This window comes from Oncorhynchus kisutch, linkage group LG7 (genome assembly GCF_002021735.2).
Source record: "Oncorhynchus kisutch isolate 150728-3 linkage group LG7, Okis_V2, whole genome shotgun sequence".
Classification (NCBI taxonomy): Eukaryota; Metazoa; Chordata; class Actinopteri; order Salmoniformes; family Salmonidae; genus Oncorhynchus; species Oncorhynchus kisutch.
This window is the reverse complement of record NC_034180.2, coordinates 48,974,885-48,991,986: the sequence shown is the minus strand read 5'-3', so window position 1 is coordinate 48,991,986 and position 17,102 is coordinate 48,974,885. Positions and strand designations below refer to the sequence as shown.

Genomic DNA, 17,102 nt, shown 5'->3' with positions numbered 1-17,102 from the left:
AACAGGTAATCAAATATAAACATGTAAATGTTTTAAAAACACAAAAGGTTGATTGATTTTTGTTACACCTTACCGTGAAATGCTTACAAGCCCTAAACCAGCAATGCAGTTATAAGAAAATAGAGTTAAGAAAATATTTACTAAATAAAGTAAAGTAAAACAAGTAACCCAATACTGAGTCAATGTGTGGGGGTAGGAGTAAAGTGACTATTCATAGATAATAAACAGCGAGTAGCAGCAGGGGTGGGGGAGGCACACAATGCAATTAGTCCGGGTAGCCATTTGATTACCTGTTCAGTAGTCTTATGGCTTGGGGGTAAAAACTGTTGAGAAGCCTTTTTGTCCTAGACTTGGCACTCCGGTACCGCTTGCCATGCGGTAGCAGAGAGAACAGTCTATGACTGGGGTGGCTGGGGTCTTTGACAATTTTTAGGGCCTTCCTCTGACACCGCCTGGTGTAGAGGTCCTGGATGGCAGGAAGCTTAGCCCCTGTGATGTACTGGGCCATACGCACTACCCTCTGTAGTGCCTTGCGGTCAGAGGCTGAGCAATTACTGTACCAGGCAGTGATGCAATCTCAGGACCCATGCCAAATCTTTTTAGTTTCCTGAGGGTGAATAGGCTTTGTCGTGCCCTCTTCACAAATGTCTTGGTGTGTTTGGAGAAGTATACTGTATATATTACATATAGCCCTAACCCTGAGTGGGCTTTTCTTCCATTATCATCATCAGTATTTTTTGGGACTAGATCCGGTAAAGACAGTAGCGTGCCGTGGTTCTGGGGCCTGGGGCCTGGGCCTTCAGTGAAGTCCTACACAGTCCCACCTGAATTAATCCACCTCTTATTACCATCATTATGATGCCATGGCTCTAGACACTATACATTTAGACAGAAACGCAGTATAACCAGGCGTTGCGTCACCTTGAAATTGACATTTTTATTCAGAGAATTGCAGGGGAAGAGTACAATACCTTTTCATTGTGAAGCTCCCGTTGCCCTGCGCGCTTGTTCGTTGAGCTGTAGATCCACTCGGGTGTCCCCAAAAGTTTTCAAAAGCACCATTGCTTGTAAGTGCCCAGCCGTACTTTGGTGTCTCGTTGCTGCCTTGGTTAGACAACTCAGGTTTGCAAAGCCAGTGTGGCTCCAAACACCAAATCGATCACTTGCAAATAATAGGCATTCCCAGCAGTACAGTTTGCAGTGCTTCTCGGAGCCTGTGAGTCATTCATAGTTGAAAGTGGCGAACGAACCCCTTTCCCGCCTGTGAGAGGCTTTGTAGCGTCGGCGTCTACCTCTCCTGACAATGTCTAACTTTTCTTGAAAAGTTGGTCTTGAGAATGGCGTTATAATTATATCTTCGACCAAATAGATATCTTCTCCTTCCGCCATTGTGGGTTGAAAAAACTGCTTAGTAGTACGCGAATTAATTCGTTGATCAATTTCAGTTTCCTAGTTCTGCCCATATAGGATCTGCCTCTCAATATTGGTAATCCAATCAAAAGACGTGCACGCACTACGCCTGCTAGCTGGCTCCTGTGTAACACTGGAGCCAGCCAGCAGGCGTACAATAGCCAACTCTAAAGCTGATTGGTTGACACTAAATTTTAATTTCCATTCACTTTAAGCTACAAGCGCCCGCACTGTTGATTCTGAAGGCCTGAGGGCAGATTTTAGACCCCTGGCAACACATGATGGCTGAATATGATTGGATAAAAGATCTAACATAAAGACCAGCCCTCCAAATCTCAACCTGGGGCTGGAAGCAGTGCAACCAAGAGGAACGCAATGAAATGAAGAGTATAACTCTTACTCTGGGGAATAATTTAATACATATTTGTGGGAAAATATATTTAAAAAATATATGTATTCTGATGATGTTTAGGCCAGCAGAGAAGGCCTTGCTGGCCCTGACGGCCCACCACTGGGTAAAGACATACTGACACACTCTTCTGCTAAGTTCTAATCAGGTTCAAGAGTTAAACATCTCTGCCACGTTCAGTACGTCATCCCACGACTCAGCTTAGTCCCATGAATTTTCCATCAGCCTATTAGTGGTACATCTCTTGGTCGAGGGCCGTTTATTGACTTCCAACTCCATTCAAAACAACAGAAGGTCAGAAGACCAGTGGAAGTGTCTTGTATTGGATCCATGTGATCATTTCCAGTGGGGTAAACTTGGCAAAACCGGTTAAAATGATGTTATAATTACATAATTTCTATCCGTTTCTGGTTATTATGTCATCGGATTTTAATGACAACGCTGGGATGTCTGCAAAGCATTGCATTCAACCTTTCCTATAAATTATTGCCTTTACATTTCTGGTTCGTTTACTTCACACACGACTATGACAGTTCCCAACAGCTAGTCACCTTTGAGGAGTGGGTATTTTCTGTATGTTGAAGCTGGTTCAGGGCAGATCATCAGTTGCAGCTGGTTCAATGCAAAGCCCCACTTACTCTGTGCTACTGTGTGTGTTTGTTTTACAGCCAGACCCATGATGGCTGCCCTCCCTCTAAGGCCCATGGTCAACAACGGCACTGTTCTACCAAAGAAAAGTGGCGGCACGCTACCGTCCCTCTCCAGCTCCAGGAAGGATGCTGCTGCAACAGTAACCAAGAGGTAAACAGCTCAAATCGCTTCCATTATATTTTGGTAGGCCTAAATCCAGGAGTTTTCCTGACCATGTGACCTGATAGAGGTTCAGTTTATGAGACATAGGGTCAGTTTATTTATTTATTTTTATTTCACCTTTATTTAACCAGGTAGGCTAGTTGAGAACAAGTTCTCATTTACAACTGCGACCTGGCCAAGATAAAGCATAGCAGTGTGAACAGACAACACAGAGTTACACATGGAGTAAACAATAAACAGGGTCCTACATAGTAGGAAAAAAAAGAATCTATATACATTGTGTGCAAAAGGCATGAGGAGGTAGGCATGAGGCATGAGGAGTGTTTATGAGACATAAGGTCAGCTTATGAGACATGGGGTCAGTTTATGAGAAATAGGGTCAGTTTATGAGACATAGGGTCAGTTTATGAGACATAAGGTCAGCTTATGAGACATAGGGTCTGTTTATGAGACATAGGGTCCGTTTATGAGACATAGGGTCAGTTTATGAGACATAGGGTCAGTTTATGAGACATAGGGTCAGTTTATGAGACATAGGGTCAGTTTATGAGACATAGGGTCAGTTTATGAGACATAGGGTCAGTTTATGAGATATAGGGTCCGTTTATGAGATATAGGGTCAGTTTATGAGACATAGGGTCAGTTTATAAGACATAGGGTCCGTTTATGAGACATAGGGTCAGCTTATGAGACATAGGGTCAGTTTATGAGACATAGGGTCAGTTTATGAGACATAGGGTCAGTTTATGAGACATAGGGTCCGTTTATGAGACATAGGGTCAGTTTATGAGACGTAGGGTCAGTTTATGAGACATAGGGTCAGTTTATGAGACATAGGGTCAGTTTATGAGACATAAGGTCAGCTTATGAGACATAGGGTCAGTTTATGAGACATAGGGTCAGTTTATGAGACATAGGGTCCGTTTATGAGACATAGGGTCAGTTTATGAGACATAGGGTCCGTTTATGAGACATAGGGTCCGTTTATGAGACATAGGGTCAGTTTATGAGACATAGGGTCCGTTTATGAGACATAGGGTCAGTTTATGAGACATAAGGTCAGTTTATGAGACATAGGGTCAGCTTATGAGACATAGGGTCCGTTTATGAGACATAGGGTCAGTTTATGAGACATAAGGTCAGTTTATGAGACATAGGGTCAGCTTATGAGACATAGGGTCCGTTTATGAGACATAAGGTCAGTTTATGAGACATAGGGTCAGCTTATGAGACATAGGGTCAGTTTATGAGACATAGGGTCCGTTTATGAGACATAGGGTCAGTTTATGAGATATAGGGTCAGTTTATGAGACATAGGGTCAGTTTATGAGACATAGGGTTAGTTTATGAGACATAGGGTCAGTTTATGAGACATCTTTCACCAGTATTTTTTCTTGCTTTGAGTAAAACCAACCCTACTGTTTTAGTGTTGACTAATTGATCCTTTAAAAACAGTAATGACTCTGTTCCAAGCAGACAACCACAATTTGTTCTGGTTTGCTGCCAGCTGGCAGTATGAATAGCTAAATGTAGTCAAAGTCAGTTGTACACTAAAGCTCAATACGTGGACACTATTGAAATACACAATTCTACCAGAACAAAAATATCATACAACGTAGGAAATCATCCCAAATGTGGTGTGTTTATTTGATTAGTCCACTAAGTCGACACAATGTCTCCTACAAACCCACATTATGTCTCCTACAAACCCGCATTATGTCTCCTACAAACCCACACTATGTCTCCTACAAACCCATATTATGTCTCCTACAAACCCACACTATGTCTCCTACAAACCCACATTATGTCTCCTACAAACCCACATTATGTCCCCTAAAAACCCACATTATGTCTCCTACAAACCCACATTGTCTCCTACAAACCCACATTATGTCTCCTACAAACCCATATTATGTCTCCTACAAACCCACACTATGTCTCCTACAAACCCATATTATGTCTCCTACAAACCCACATTATGTCTCCTACAAACCCACATTATGTCTCCTACAAACCCACATTATGTCCCCTAAAAACCCACATTATGTCTCCTACAAACCCACATTGTCTCCTACAAACCCACATTATGTCTCCTATAAACCCACATTATGGATCTTACAACCCCACACTGTCTCCTACAAACCCACATTATGTCTCCTACAAACCCACATTATGTCTCCTACAAACCCACACTATGTCTCCTACAAACCCACATTATGTCTCCTACAAACCCACATTATGTCTCCTACAAACCCACACTGTTTTCTCTTCACTGCATTACTTCTGTCTCCTGTTTGGCCTGTCTGTGCCACATCACATTTCCCCCCCCTGGCATAAATATCCCCTCCTCAGAAGGGAGAGCCTCTGACATTTTACGTGGATGGTAAAACAAAGGGACAGTGCTGTCACGGCCATCCCCATACCCACCGCCGTGGCATTCAGAGACCAGGCCCCGATGAACTGACTGGGGCTGACTGGGGCAAGGGGAGCACAGGTAATCAATCACTACTGTCAGGGGAACAAAAGGCACTCCTCCACTGATGGTTATGCCTGGAGTCAAATTATCATAACCCTGGACTGACGAATGGATGGTGGATGGATGAGACGACAGACTCTAGAGTAATTTGATGTAAAGAGGAGAAGAGGGAGGGTGGAAGAGTTCCTAATATCGATGCCGTATCAAAGAACCTTCTCCAGACTGAATCAATAGATCTAGAATGATATACACTGAGTCTGCAAAGCATTTAAGAACAAGGAGTTGCACCTCCTTTTGCCCTCAGAACAGCCTCCATTCGTCGGGTCATGGACAAATGTGTCAAAAGTGTTCCACGGGGATGCTGGCCCATGTTGACTCCAATGCTTCCCACAGTTGTGTCTAGTTGGCTGGATATGTCAAGTTGGCTGGGTGTCTTTTCGGTGGTGGACCATTTTGATACACACGTGAAATTGTTGAGCGTGAAAAACCCAGCAGCGTTGCTGTTATTGACACAAACCAGTACACTTGGCACTTACTATCAGACCCCGTTCAAAAGCATTTAAATATTTTGTCTTTCCCATTCGCCCTCTGAATGGCAACACGTACACAATCCATGTCTCAATATTCTCAAGGCTTAAAAATCCTTCTTTAACCTGTCTTCATCCCTTCATCTAAACTGATTGAAGTGGATTTAACAGGTAACATCAATAAGGGATAAGCTTCACCTGGATTCACCTGGTCAGTCAATGTCATGGAAAGAGGAGGTGTTCCTAATGTTCTGTCTGGCCCTAACCCCCCAGACCCAGTCTCTCCATCTGTCTGGCCCTAACCCCCCAGACCCAGTCTCTCCATCTGTCTGGCCCTAACCCCCCAGACCCAGTCTCTCCATCTGTCTGGCCCTAACCCCCCAGACCAAGTCTCTCCATCTGTCTGGCCCTAACCCCCCAGACCCAGTCTCTCCATCTGTCTGGCCCTAACCCCCCAGACCCAGTCTCTCCATCTGTCTGGCCCTAACCCCCCAGACCCAGTCTCTCCATCTGTCTGGCCCTAACCCCCCAGACCCAGTCTCTCCATCTGTCTGGCCCTAACCCCCCAGACCCAGTCTCTCCATCTGTCTGGCCCTAACCCCCCAGACCCAGTCTCTCCATCTGTCTGGCCCTAACCCCCCAGACCCAGTCTCTCCATCTGTCTGGCCCTAACCCCCCAGACCCAGTCTCTCCATCTGTCTGGCCCTAACCCCCCAGACCCAGTCTCTCCATCTGTCTGGCCCTAACCCCCTAGACCCAATCTCTCAATCTGTCTGGCCCTTACCCCCCAGACCCAGTCTCTCCATCTGTCTGGCCCTAACCCCCCAGACCCAGTCTCTCCATCTGTCTGGCCCTAACGCCCCAGACCCAGTCTCTCCATCTGTCTGGCCCTAACCCCCCAGACCCAGTCTCTCCATCTGTCTGGCCCTAACGCCCCAGACCCAGTCTCTCCATCTGTCTGGCCCTAACCCCCCAGGCCTAGTCTCTCCATATGTCTGGCCCTAACCCCCCAGACCCAGTCTCTCCATCTGTCTGGCCCTAACCCTCCAGACCCAGTCTCTCCATCTGTCTGGCCCTAACCCCCCAGACCCAATCTCTCAATCTGTCTGGCCCTTACCCCCCAGACCCAGTCTCTTCAGGCTGTCTGGCCCTAACCCCCCAGACCCAGTCTCTCCAGTCTGGCTGGCTCTACCCCCTCCTAGCAGGTTAGGGAGTGTCCAGACTGTTACGTTATCATCATCCTAAATGCTCATTATGTTACCTCAATGCTACCCATCCCCCATAGATGAATGAGACATTTAATTAACAGATCATTTCCATGAACAATGAATAACACCATTCATTATAAAAGCATCTTTCCCCCTGGAAAGCAGTTGCTACAGTTTCTGATTGGACTATCCTGGTTAAATTTAATAAACAAATGAATGAATCTCTCTCCTTCCCTCCGTGTGTGTGTGTGTGTGTGTGTGTGTGTGTGTGTGTGTGTGTGTGTGTGTGTGTGTGTGTGTGTGTGTGTGTGTGTGTGTGTGTGTGTGTGTGTGTGTGTGTGTGTGTGTGTGTGTGTGTGTGTGTGTGTATGTGTGTGTGTGTGTGTGTGTGTGTGTGTGCGCACGCGCGTCTGTCCCTAACCCAGTCTCACCAGTCTGTCTGGCCCTAACCCCCCCAGACCCAGTCTCTCCATCTGTCTGGCCCTAACCCCCCCCAGAACCAGTCTCACCAGTCTGTCTGGCCCTAACCCCCCCAGACCCAGTCTCACCAGTCTGTCTGGCCCTAACCCCCCCAGACCCAGTCTCACCAGTCTGTCTGGCCCTAACCCCCCCAGACCCAGTCTCACCAGTCTGTCTGGCCCTAACCCCCCTAGACCCAGTCTCTCCAACTGTCTGGCCCTAACCCAGTCTCTCCAGTCTGTCTGGCCCTAACCCCCCCAGACCCAGTCTCACCAGTCTGTCTGGCCCTAACCCCCCCAGACCCAGTCTCACCAGTCTGTCTGGCCCTAACCCCCCTAGACCCAGTCTCTCCATCTGTCTGGCCCTAACCCAGTCTCTCCAGTCTGTCTGGCCCTAACCCCCCAGACCCAGTCTCTCCATCTGTCTGGCCCTAACCCCCCCCCAGTGTGTCGATTAGATCAACTACATTAGGTGCTGCTCCCATGCCCACCAACGTTGGCAAAATATTTCAATAAAGCCCCCATGGCCTAATTAACTCCATTCCTGATCGAGGTGTGCCTGCTGCCTGACATACCTCAACTAACAAAGACCCCCTCCACCCCACACACACACATCCCCGGACCCTGTTTCAGAGGGATAACATCAGCCCCAACGGCAGGAGTGAATGGACTTTGGTTTTGTATGCCGGATTAGACTTGAGCCTGGAAGCCATTCTAGCCAATGGACTGCTGATAAGGCCCTTCCTTTGTACAAGCATTTGAATGGGCAGCCCATTGACATGTTTTAACCATCTCCTCTAATACCCTCACAAATGTGTCCACAGCGGAAAGAGAGGGAAAGGTCTCTCTCTGTCATGGATCAGTAATCTGGTTTCCTAGCATAGGGTCTTCCTTTGGTGTTCTATAATGGTCTGTACTTAACAAGGACATATGAGGGATCGTAACAGATACTGGTATTTATAGCTTGCTGCTATGGTCCATGCTTGTCCTTGTCGCTAGAAGGTCAAAATAAAGTTTGAAGTCTTCGATGTTTCAGATGATAGAGGATGTTTTCCAGAAGGATTTGCATCTGAAAACCCTCTGAGGGGATACAGCTAAATTACCAACTATTTTAATGGTATTCCCCAGACAGTTCATGTTGGTCTCTCTTTAAACTATCACAATAAATAGAGCCACACACTCCATAAGTCAACATCCAGTAATTTATTGGCTATTTACCAAATAAACACTAAATACATTACTGGGAGTTTATATATGGAGTGTGTGACTCTCTTTATTTTTGATAGATTATAGTTTATTCTCCGTTAGTCAGCACCACACAAAATCATTTTTGTGTATGTACGTCCGCTCATGTTTTTTATCTTCTCTGTTTTACCATTCAGTCATGTTATCATCCATTTTACCATCTCTTCCCCAGAGAGAGACATCTTGGGTGTTCATTTCAATAGTTTACAGACAAGTAAAGAAGTACTCCTTTATGTGCCTTAGAAACATAATTCCTTGGACAATATCTTTTAAGCAGCTGTAAAAGGCCCCATCGGGTAGTTTTATCGTCCATTTTACCATCTCTCCCCAGCACTGTGAGGAGAACCAACTCCAACGAAACGATGAGCACGCTGACGCGCAAAGACAGCGGAGACTCCAAGAGCAACCGCACCCGTGCCGGCTCCACCGGGAGCAACTCCAGTGGCAAGAGAGCCAGCGAAAGGTACAGCTAGCATAACAACAATGACTGGTCCTTCACAGCCAGACCTGGGTAGTGTTCAGTAGGGCACACCGTAGTGAAATGTTTTGAAACATAAAACTAAAACAAGCAGTTCTTATTGGAAACCTACCCGTTTCAGTCCGTTTCAAAATGTTTCACCCGACTGCACATGACCCAGTGTTCGAGTAGTGTTTGTTATCATTCAAAAACTTTATCTGCGCTTGATTGAACATACCTGGTCGCAGTGACGGAAAGTGTTGACACAGCTTTTTTTTTCATCCACCTTGCAGCAAACTGAAGGAGCCCGTTTTCAATACAGGTAAGAGCCAACGGTATTCTAATCAGTCATGCCATGCCCTCATTGGCTCCCTGTGAGTTAGAGGGTTCATTCAATTTGTCAGCATTGTTTAAATTAACAGACGTGCAAAACCAATGTAAGACATGTTACTAGTTCTTTGCATGTTAAAGTTAGCGCCTCCTCCCCATCAGGCCAAATTGGTCGCAATGACGTCATAGCGACACGTGTTTGGTTGTAATGACGTTGTAACGACGTCATTTCGACAACTTTTGCTCACTTGGTTAATTCTCAGCTCACAGACTACCACTCAAGGCTGTTCTGTGATGTGCTGTGATGTTCTGTGATGTACCGTGGTGATGTTTCTGTTGTAAAGTGTTGAAAACATTCATCCTCCAAACCATTAATCATCCAACCTTCCATAACCACTTCCATCCTCACATTATTTCCTGTTAAGCATTTCAACTTCCTCTTTCCTGTTTCCTTACCTGGAGTTATATACCTGTACTACACGTTTTACTGTATGCGTCTGTATACAGTAGTAGTAACAGTAAACACTATGAGATCTCCAGAGTGGTATTGATCACTGTGTAAATTAGATTGCTGTATCCCATTAGGCTGATTTATCTGGTGTAATTCTCCCTGATAGATCATCACCCCTCTGAACCTGGGGTGGCAGGGTAGCCTAGTGGTTAGAGCATTGGACTAGTAACTGCAAGGTTGCAAGTTCAAACCCCCAAGCTGACAAGGTACAAATCTGTCGTTCTGAACAGGAAGTTAACCCACTGTTCCTAGGCCGTTATTGAAAATAAGAATTTAATCTTAACTGACTTGCCTAGTTAAATGAAGATAAAATAAAAAACTGTTGCTGGGAGTTGATTCTTGCTGAACCTTGCTGAGGTTTGATTCCAGCAAGACATTGGGTGCTGATCAGCAGAGAAAATACACTGGCACCAACATTAACATGTTGTTGTTGATGATTTGAATCAATTATTGTCTATAATAGTCTGATCAGACCAGCACAGTCCCAGGGTAGTGTCATAAACCTTCAACCTTAAGGAGAAGTCAATGAGTCAATGCAAATAACTGATTACACATAACAGCTATCGAGATGATGCCTGAATAGTCCCAATGGACACTGTGCCTTCGTATAATCTGAATAGTCCCAATGGACACTGTGCCTTCGTATAATCTGAATAGTCCCAATGGACACTGTGCCTTCGTATAATCTGAATAGTCCCAATGGACATTGTGCCTTCGTATAATCTGAATAGTCCCAATGGACATTGTGCCTTCGTATAATCTGTATAGTCCCAATGGACATTGTGCCTTCGTATAATCTGAATAGTCCCAATGGACATTGTGCCTTCGTATAATCTCAATAGTCCCAATGGACACTGTGCCTTCGTATAATCTGAATAGTCCCAATGGACATTGTGCCTTCGTATAATCTCAATAGTCCCAATGGACACTGTGCCTTCGTATAATCTCAATAGTCCCAATGGACATTGTGCCTTCGTATAATCTGAATAGTCCCAATGGACATTGTGCCTTCGTATAATTTGAATAGTCCCAATGGACATTGTGCCTTCGTATAATCTGAATAGTCCCAATTTTCTGTTGATTAGAATCTCTCTATAGTACATCTAATCTTCCACAAATCCATAAGGACCAAACAAGTAACAGAAACACTACATGCTTAGCCTGTGGCCTATGTGAAATGGTCAGATGCTCCTGTTCAGACTGGTAGATCAGATGGATAGATGAATAGATGGATGGATGGATGATTTGCCTAGATTCAAACAGAAAATACCTCAAGCACAATAGAGTAAGTGTTGTCAAGGCTGAGGCAAGGCGCCTGCATAAAACGTAGGAAGTGGAAGAAGTCCCAATGATGAGCAAATCCAGGTCAGAAACAAGAAGTCCAGGTCAGGAACAGGAAGTCCAGGTCAGGAACAGGAAGCAAAACCTCACCTGGTCCTTCTGTCCCCTTCTCTCTGAACTCACAAGGGATGCGACGAGTGACACACTGCAAAGGTAGGTTTTGGTCCTCAAGCCCCCTTACGTTAGCAGCTCTCTGGACATTGTGTTCTCTTGTGTTCTGGCCTTAGACAAATAGTTCATCTACACATAAAGGAGCTGTATGTGGCGTGGGGGGAGGCCGGGTTATCTGACACACTACGCCACCATCATGGGAATTGCACCCAAAGAAATAGTGTGGTAGCTAAGACCCCTCCATATCACAATATGGCGTAGTCGGCAGGATATTACGTTACACATACCTGGAGCTATTAGACTTAGACTACAGCAATTGTTCTTGTCTCGTGCGAGAACGTACAGTATAGGCTACTGTCTGACTCCTTTTGCCTGTGAGTCATAGGCCCAATGCACAGAGAGCAGCCCCGTGGCATGGGGGGGTTTGGGTTGACAGTGAGTGTGATAGTGTCCCTCCCCAATATGTCAGCCAACTGTGGACTAATTTACACACTCCTAACACAGGGTTTCCCAAACTCGGTCTTTGGGCCCCCTCTGGGTACACGTTTTGGATTTTGGTCCCAGCACTACACAGCTGATTCAAATAATCAAAGCTTGATGATGAGATGATGATTTGAATCCGCTGTGTAGTTATAGTGCAGAGTTTGGGAAACCTGAGTCTGAACTGTGTCTGGTTGATTGCAGTGATGCTTTTAGACTAGCTGTTAAGCTTAGTGTGGAATTGCCACGTTGTAGATATGTTTGCTCACAGCCACACAGCTCTCTTTTGTCCTCGTCACCATAGGAACCCCACCAAATATTTCCTGCAATGCACCCTGATCTCCTAAGAGCCCCCTTTTCAGAGTGTTGGTATCACATATCCTGAAAAGGGCTGTTTGCATTACAATGTCTTCACTTTATGTCTTTTGAAGTCTTTTTGGAGTGGCCTTCTCTTGCATGGCCTTCAGTATGGAGTGTTTGATAGACAGCTTATGCCCAATTTCCACAAGTCTGGCTAAAGAAAGATGAAAGAGACATGTTTGGAAGCAGACTCTCGTGAAACTCATGGTCCTCATGGACAAATTCAATGCTGTCAGTGGCAACAACAACAACAACAAAAATATTTAAAAATACATAAGATAAGCGGTTGTTAACCAGTAGATACGGTAGCTTGTCTAGTACCAGTCCCGTGTTTTGTGGTCGTCCATTGTAGCAGAACAGCAATTTGTCGATCAAATCTAACTTGGATATATTCTACTGACCCCTCCTCCTCCTTCCCACTGGCCCCATTTCCAACTCTTCCACCTAACCTACCTAGTAACCGTGCAGATATACCTGTCCCGCCCATCGAAAAGGATTGGAACCGCTGAGGCGCCCAAATCAAGCGTAGCAGCCGTGTCTGGCCGCTCCTCCGCTCCCCACACGGCGCCTGACTCCAAGAATGCACCTGACAAGTCTGTCAGGTCCACTGGAGTCAGGAAGACCCCGACGTTCACTATCCCCCTGAAAAAGTCAGTTAGCCACACTCCTTTAGACACTCCGAACTACAGGAGCCCCGTCAAATCACCTAGCCAGTACTTCCAAATCTGTTACTAAGCGAGGTCTATACCAGCTCTTTGCATTAGATTGAACAAATGGACTTGAAAAAGCATTCGTCTCCATGACCGTCATGTTTTATGGTTTTTTTCTGTGTTTTGTTTCTTCTTTGTTGTTTTTGCTTCTCTTGCTGTGGCACCGTATGCATGTTGTCTTCTCTGTTCATTTTGCATCATTCGTTGTTATTATCTGAATAAAAGGAAAATGAAAGCCTATCTATCTCTGTGTTTTGCTGATCTATAATTTCCTTTACTAAATGCATTCACTCCTTTAAAACTTTTCATTTTTAAAATGTATATCAACATCTCATAACCATGACACCCCTCTAAACTATTGATCATCTCTACACCCCTCTAAACTATTGATAATCTCTACACCCCTCTAAACTATTGATCGTCTCTACACCCCTCTAAACTATTGATCGTCTCTACACCCTTCTAAACTATTGATTGTCTCTACACCCCTCTAAACTATTGATCATCTCTACACCCCTCTTTCATTCTCATCGTCTCTACACCCCTCTAAACTATTGATAGTCTCTACACCCCTCTAAACTATTGATTGTCTCTACACCCCTCTAGACTATTGATCGTCTCTACACCCCTCTAAACTATTGATCATCTCTACACCCCTATTTCATTCTCATCATCTCTACACCACGGGAAGTTGGTAGCACCTTAATTGGGGAGGACAGGCTCATGGTAGTGGATGGAGTGGAGTGAGTGGAATTTTATCAAATACATCAAACACATCAAATACATGGGTTCCGTGGGTTCCGTGGGTTCCGTGGGTTCCGTGTGTTTGATGCCGTTCCATTCACTCCTTTCCAGACAATATTATGAGCCATCCTCCCTTCAACAGCCCCCACTGCTCTACACCCCTCTTTCATTCTGAAGAGTCTCTACGCCCCTCTTTTATTCTCAAGAGTCTCTACACCCCTCTTCATTCTCAAGAGTCTCTACACCCCTCTTTATTCTCAATAGTCTCTACACCCCCCTTTATTCTCAAGACTCTCTACACCCCTCTTTCATTCTCAAGAGTCTCTACACCCCCCCCCCTTTATTCTCAAGAGTCTCTACACCCCCCCTTTATTCTCAAGACTCTCTACACCCCTCTTTCATTCTCAAGAGTCTCTACACCCCTCTTTCATTCTCAAGAGTCTCTACACCCCTCTTTCATTCTCAAGAGTCTCTACACCCCTCCTTCATTCTCAAGAGTCTCTACACCTCTCTTTCATTCTCGCTCCTCTCATACACTGTTCTCACCATCACAAACACTCCTCCTCGTTACCAATGAGTCGTGACAAATTGTCCACTGAAAATGTCTGTTGCTTCTTTTAGAGGAAGGATATGTGAAAATGTATTTGAAGGGACGGCCCATCACCATGTACATGGCTAAAGACCTTGTTGAGACCTACTGCCTGGAAGCCAAATCGGACCTGCCAAACAAGAAGCTCAAGCTGGACTGGGTGTATCCTTTTTCAGTGCAGTGGGTCATTTTCAAATATGGAATGCCAATAGAAAATGTATATTTCAAAAGATAAGAAACTGATGAAGTGGCGTTACAACTCTCAACGTACACTACCGTTCAAAAGTTTGGGGTCACCTAGAAATGTCATTTTTTTGTCCATTAAAATAACATCAAATTGATCATACATCTCTCCTGTATGCTGTGTTCTGTCCCCTAATAGACATTGTTAGACATTGTTAATGTTGTAAATGTACTACTCCCTTCACAGAACACCACAAACTGGCCCTAACCAGATTAGAAAGAGGAGTGGGAGGCCCCAGTGCACAACTGAGCAAGAGGACAAGTACATTAGTGTCTAATTGCCCAGTCTGAGAAATGGCTTTTTCTTTGTAACTCTGCCTAGAAGGCCAGCTTCCTGGAGTCGCCTCTTCACTGTGCCAGTTTGCACTGTTCTGTGAAGGGAATAGTACACAGCGTTGTATGAGATCTTCAGTTTCTTGGCAATTTCTCACATGGAATAGCCTTCATTTCTCAGAACAAGACTAGACTGATGAGTTTCAGAAGAATGTTATTTGTTTCTGGCCATTTTGAGCCTGTAATTGAACCCACAAATGCTGATGCTCCAGATACTCAACTAGTCTAAAGAAGACCAGTTTAATTGCTTCTTTAATCAGAACAACAGTTTTCAGCTGTGCTAACATAATTGCAAAAGGGTTTTCTAATGATCAATTATCCTTTTAAAATTATAAACTTGTATTAGCTAACACAACGTGCCATTGGAACACAGGAGTGATGGTTGCTGATGATGGACCTCTGTACGCCTATGTAGATATTCCATTAAAAGAAAACAGCATTTCCAGCTAAAATAGTCATTTACAACATTAACAATGTCTACACTGTATTTCTGATCAATTTGATGTTATTTTAATGAACAAAAAAAAAAGTGCTTTTCTTTCAAAAACACATTTCTATATGACCCCAAACTTTTGAACGGTAGTGTTTGTTCATAACAGTAGGCTTTAAAATCTAAGCTTTCAGGCCAGAGATGTATTGTAAGATGTATCCCCCATGGATTGCTAAGTAACATTCAGATTGCACAGCTGTGAATGAAAAGTCACATCTCCTGGATGCTCCAAAAGATATTTATTTCCTATTCATCTCTACTGCATACTGAAATACAAACCCTGCTTTCTTGCATTCAGCAATTGCATAAACTCAGAAGTCAGCAGGCTGAGCTGAAAATGTAGTCCGCTCCCTCCTTTCTCCTCCTCTCTGTCCCTGAAGGTATCAACCCCCATTTCAGCAGAGAGAGATTATACTGGGTATAAAAAAAGCCTATTTCTGGAAACACCAGCATCAGGATAAAACAATGAATGTTCTGTGTTCAGTCTAGTGTTTTGCCTGAAGGCGACTGTGAATTTTCCAACAAAGGAAAGGTGGCTAGAACTGACATTCTGTATCTTACTGAATTATCCATTTGGAACTCTGGAAGGTTGGGTGCATGCTGGTTGATTAGGTTGTAAATATAGACTACGGTGGCCCTAAGGAGCCCAAGAGCTTTTATTAACGTGCCTCGTTGAATTCAGACATTCTAGATTGGTTTATATGTAGGCTACATTTGATGTTCCGTTGAAGTTGTGTGGCTCTTGACCTAAATGTCCAGTTATGGGTACAGGGGGCGTGACTGTCGCTCTAACCTGTACCTGTTACCCACGGGAGAGACGGTGTACTTCATTGCTTCTGTGGTGGTTCTCTACAACGTGGACGAGCAGCTCCAGAGACACTACACCGGCCACACGGACGACATCAAGTGGTGAGAGGAAACAGGATATGACACAACACTATATCTCTCCTGTATGCTGTGTTCTGTCCCCTATCAGTGGACAGCATTTCAATCTGATGTGTGATGATGTTCTTATCTGGATACTTGTCAAACATCAAGTAGTAGGGCCTAAGATTCAGAGAGGGAAAGGGAAAGGGGGATACCTAGTCAGTTTTACAACTGAATGCCTTCAACAGAAATGTGTCTTCTGCATTTAACCCAACTCCTCTGAATCAGAGAGGTGCGGGGGGCTGCCATAATCGACATCCACGTCTTTGGCGCCCGGGGAACAGTGGGTTAACTGCCTTGCTCAGGGGCAGAACGACGGATTCTTACCTTGTCAGCTCGAGGATTAGATCCAGCAACCTTTCAGTTACTGGTCCAATGCTCTATCACTAGGTTACCTGCTGCTAAGTCATGCCAAAAGAGACACTGCCCTATTTAACCCCTAAATCATTGTCACCATCTGCCGTGTATAGTATTCTCAGACCGACAGTATTCAACATTTATTAGGCAATGTATTGAAATCATTTGCTATCTTTCCGCTATCCAAAGAAACAGGCAACACAACTCCAAGTTGGAAGGGTTTAATTGATGAAAAAGCTGTGCTTTGTTATATGCCTTGATGTGGGTGCTTGTCGCCCACCTGCTTCGATCAGTATTCCTGTCTAATCCTATGGAATAACCCCTTCATGATGAGGCGGGCTAAAGTAAATGAGTGGCTGGTCTGCAGCTGCTTTTCCTCAGTTATAGTGTCGGCCAGGTAATTATCTGACGGAGAAAAAAAAAGGCTGGTAGGAAATATAATGAGGTAAAAAACTCACTGGCATATTAACAGACGAGGGGTCGGCCTGGGGTCACGCTGACAATGAACATCTAATTAATAAGAGTTGATTCGTGGCAGGGCACAGGGAGACGTTAGCTTTCTTCTCGCTCTGT

The 17,102-nt window shown here is 44.7% G+C and overlaps 1 protein-coding gene across 5 annotated transcripts in view; it reads left to right on the top strand.

The window, feature by feature from the left end:
• The window catches only part of LOC109894707 (echinoderm microtubule-associated protein-like 1), an 85,726-nt gene that overhangs the window by 54,964 nt on the left and 13,660 nt on the right, over positions 1-17,102 (top strand). For 3 of the 5 annotated variants that reach the window (XM_031829227.1, XM_031829225.1, XM_031829224.1), the window contains exons 3-8: positions 2,488-2,620; positions 8,878-9,009; positions 9,297-9,325; positions 11,312-11,338; positions 14,212-14,341; positions 16,005-16,154. In XM_031829227.1, coding sequence (XP_031685087.1) covers positions 2,488-2,620; positions 8,878-9,009; positions 9,297-9,325; positions 11,312-11,338; positions 14,212-14,341; positions 16,005-16,154 — 601 coding nt within the window. The remainder of the gene's footprint in view (positions 1-2,487; positions 2,621-8,877; positions 9,010-9,296; positions 9,326-11,311; positions 11,339-14,211; positions 14,342-16,004; positions 16,155-17,102) is intronic. The other 2 variants (XM_031829228.1, XM_031829226.1) reach the window with 1 other exon arrangement.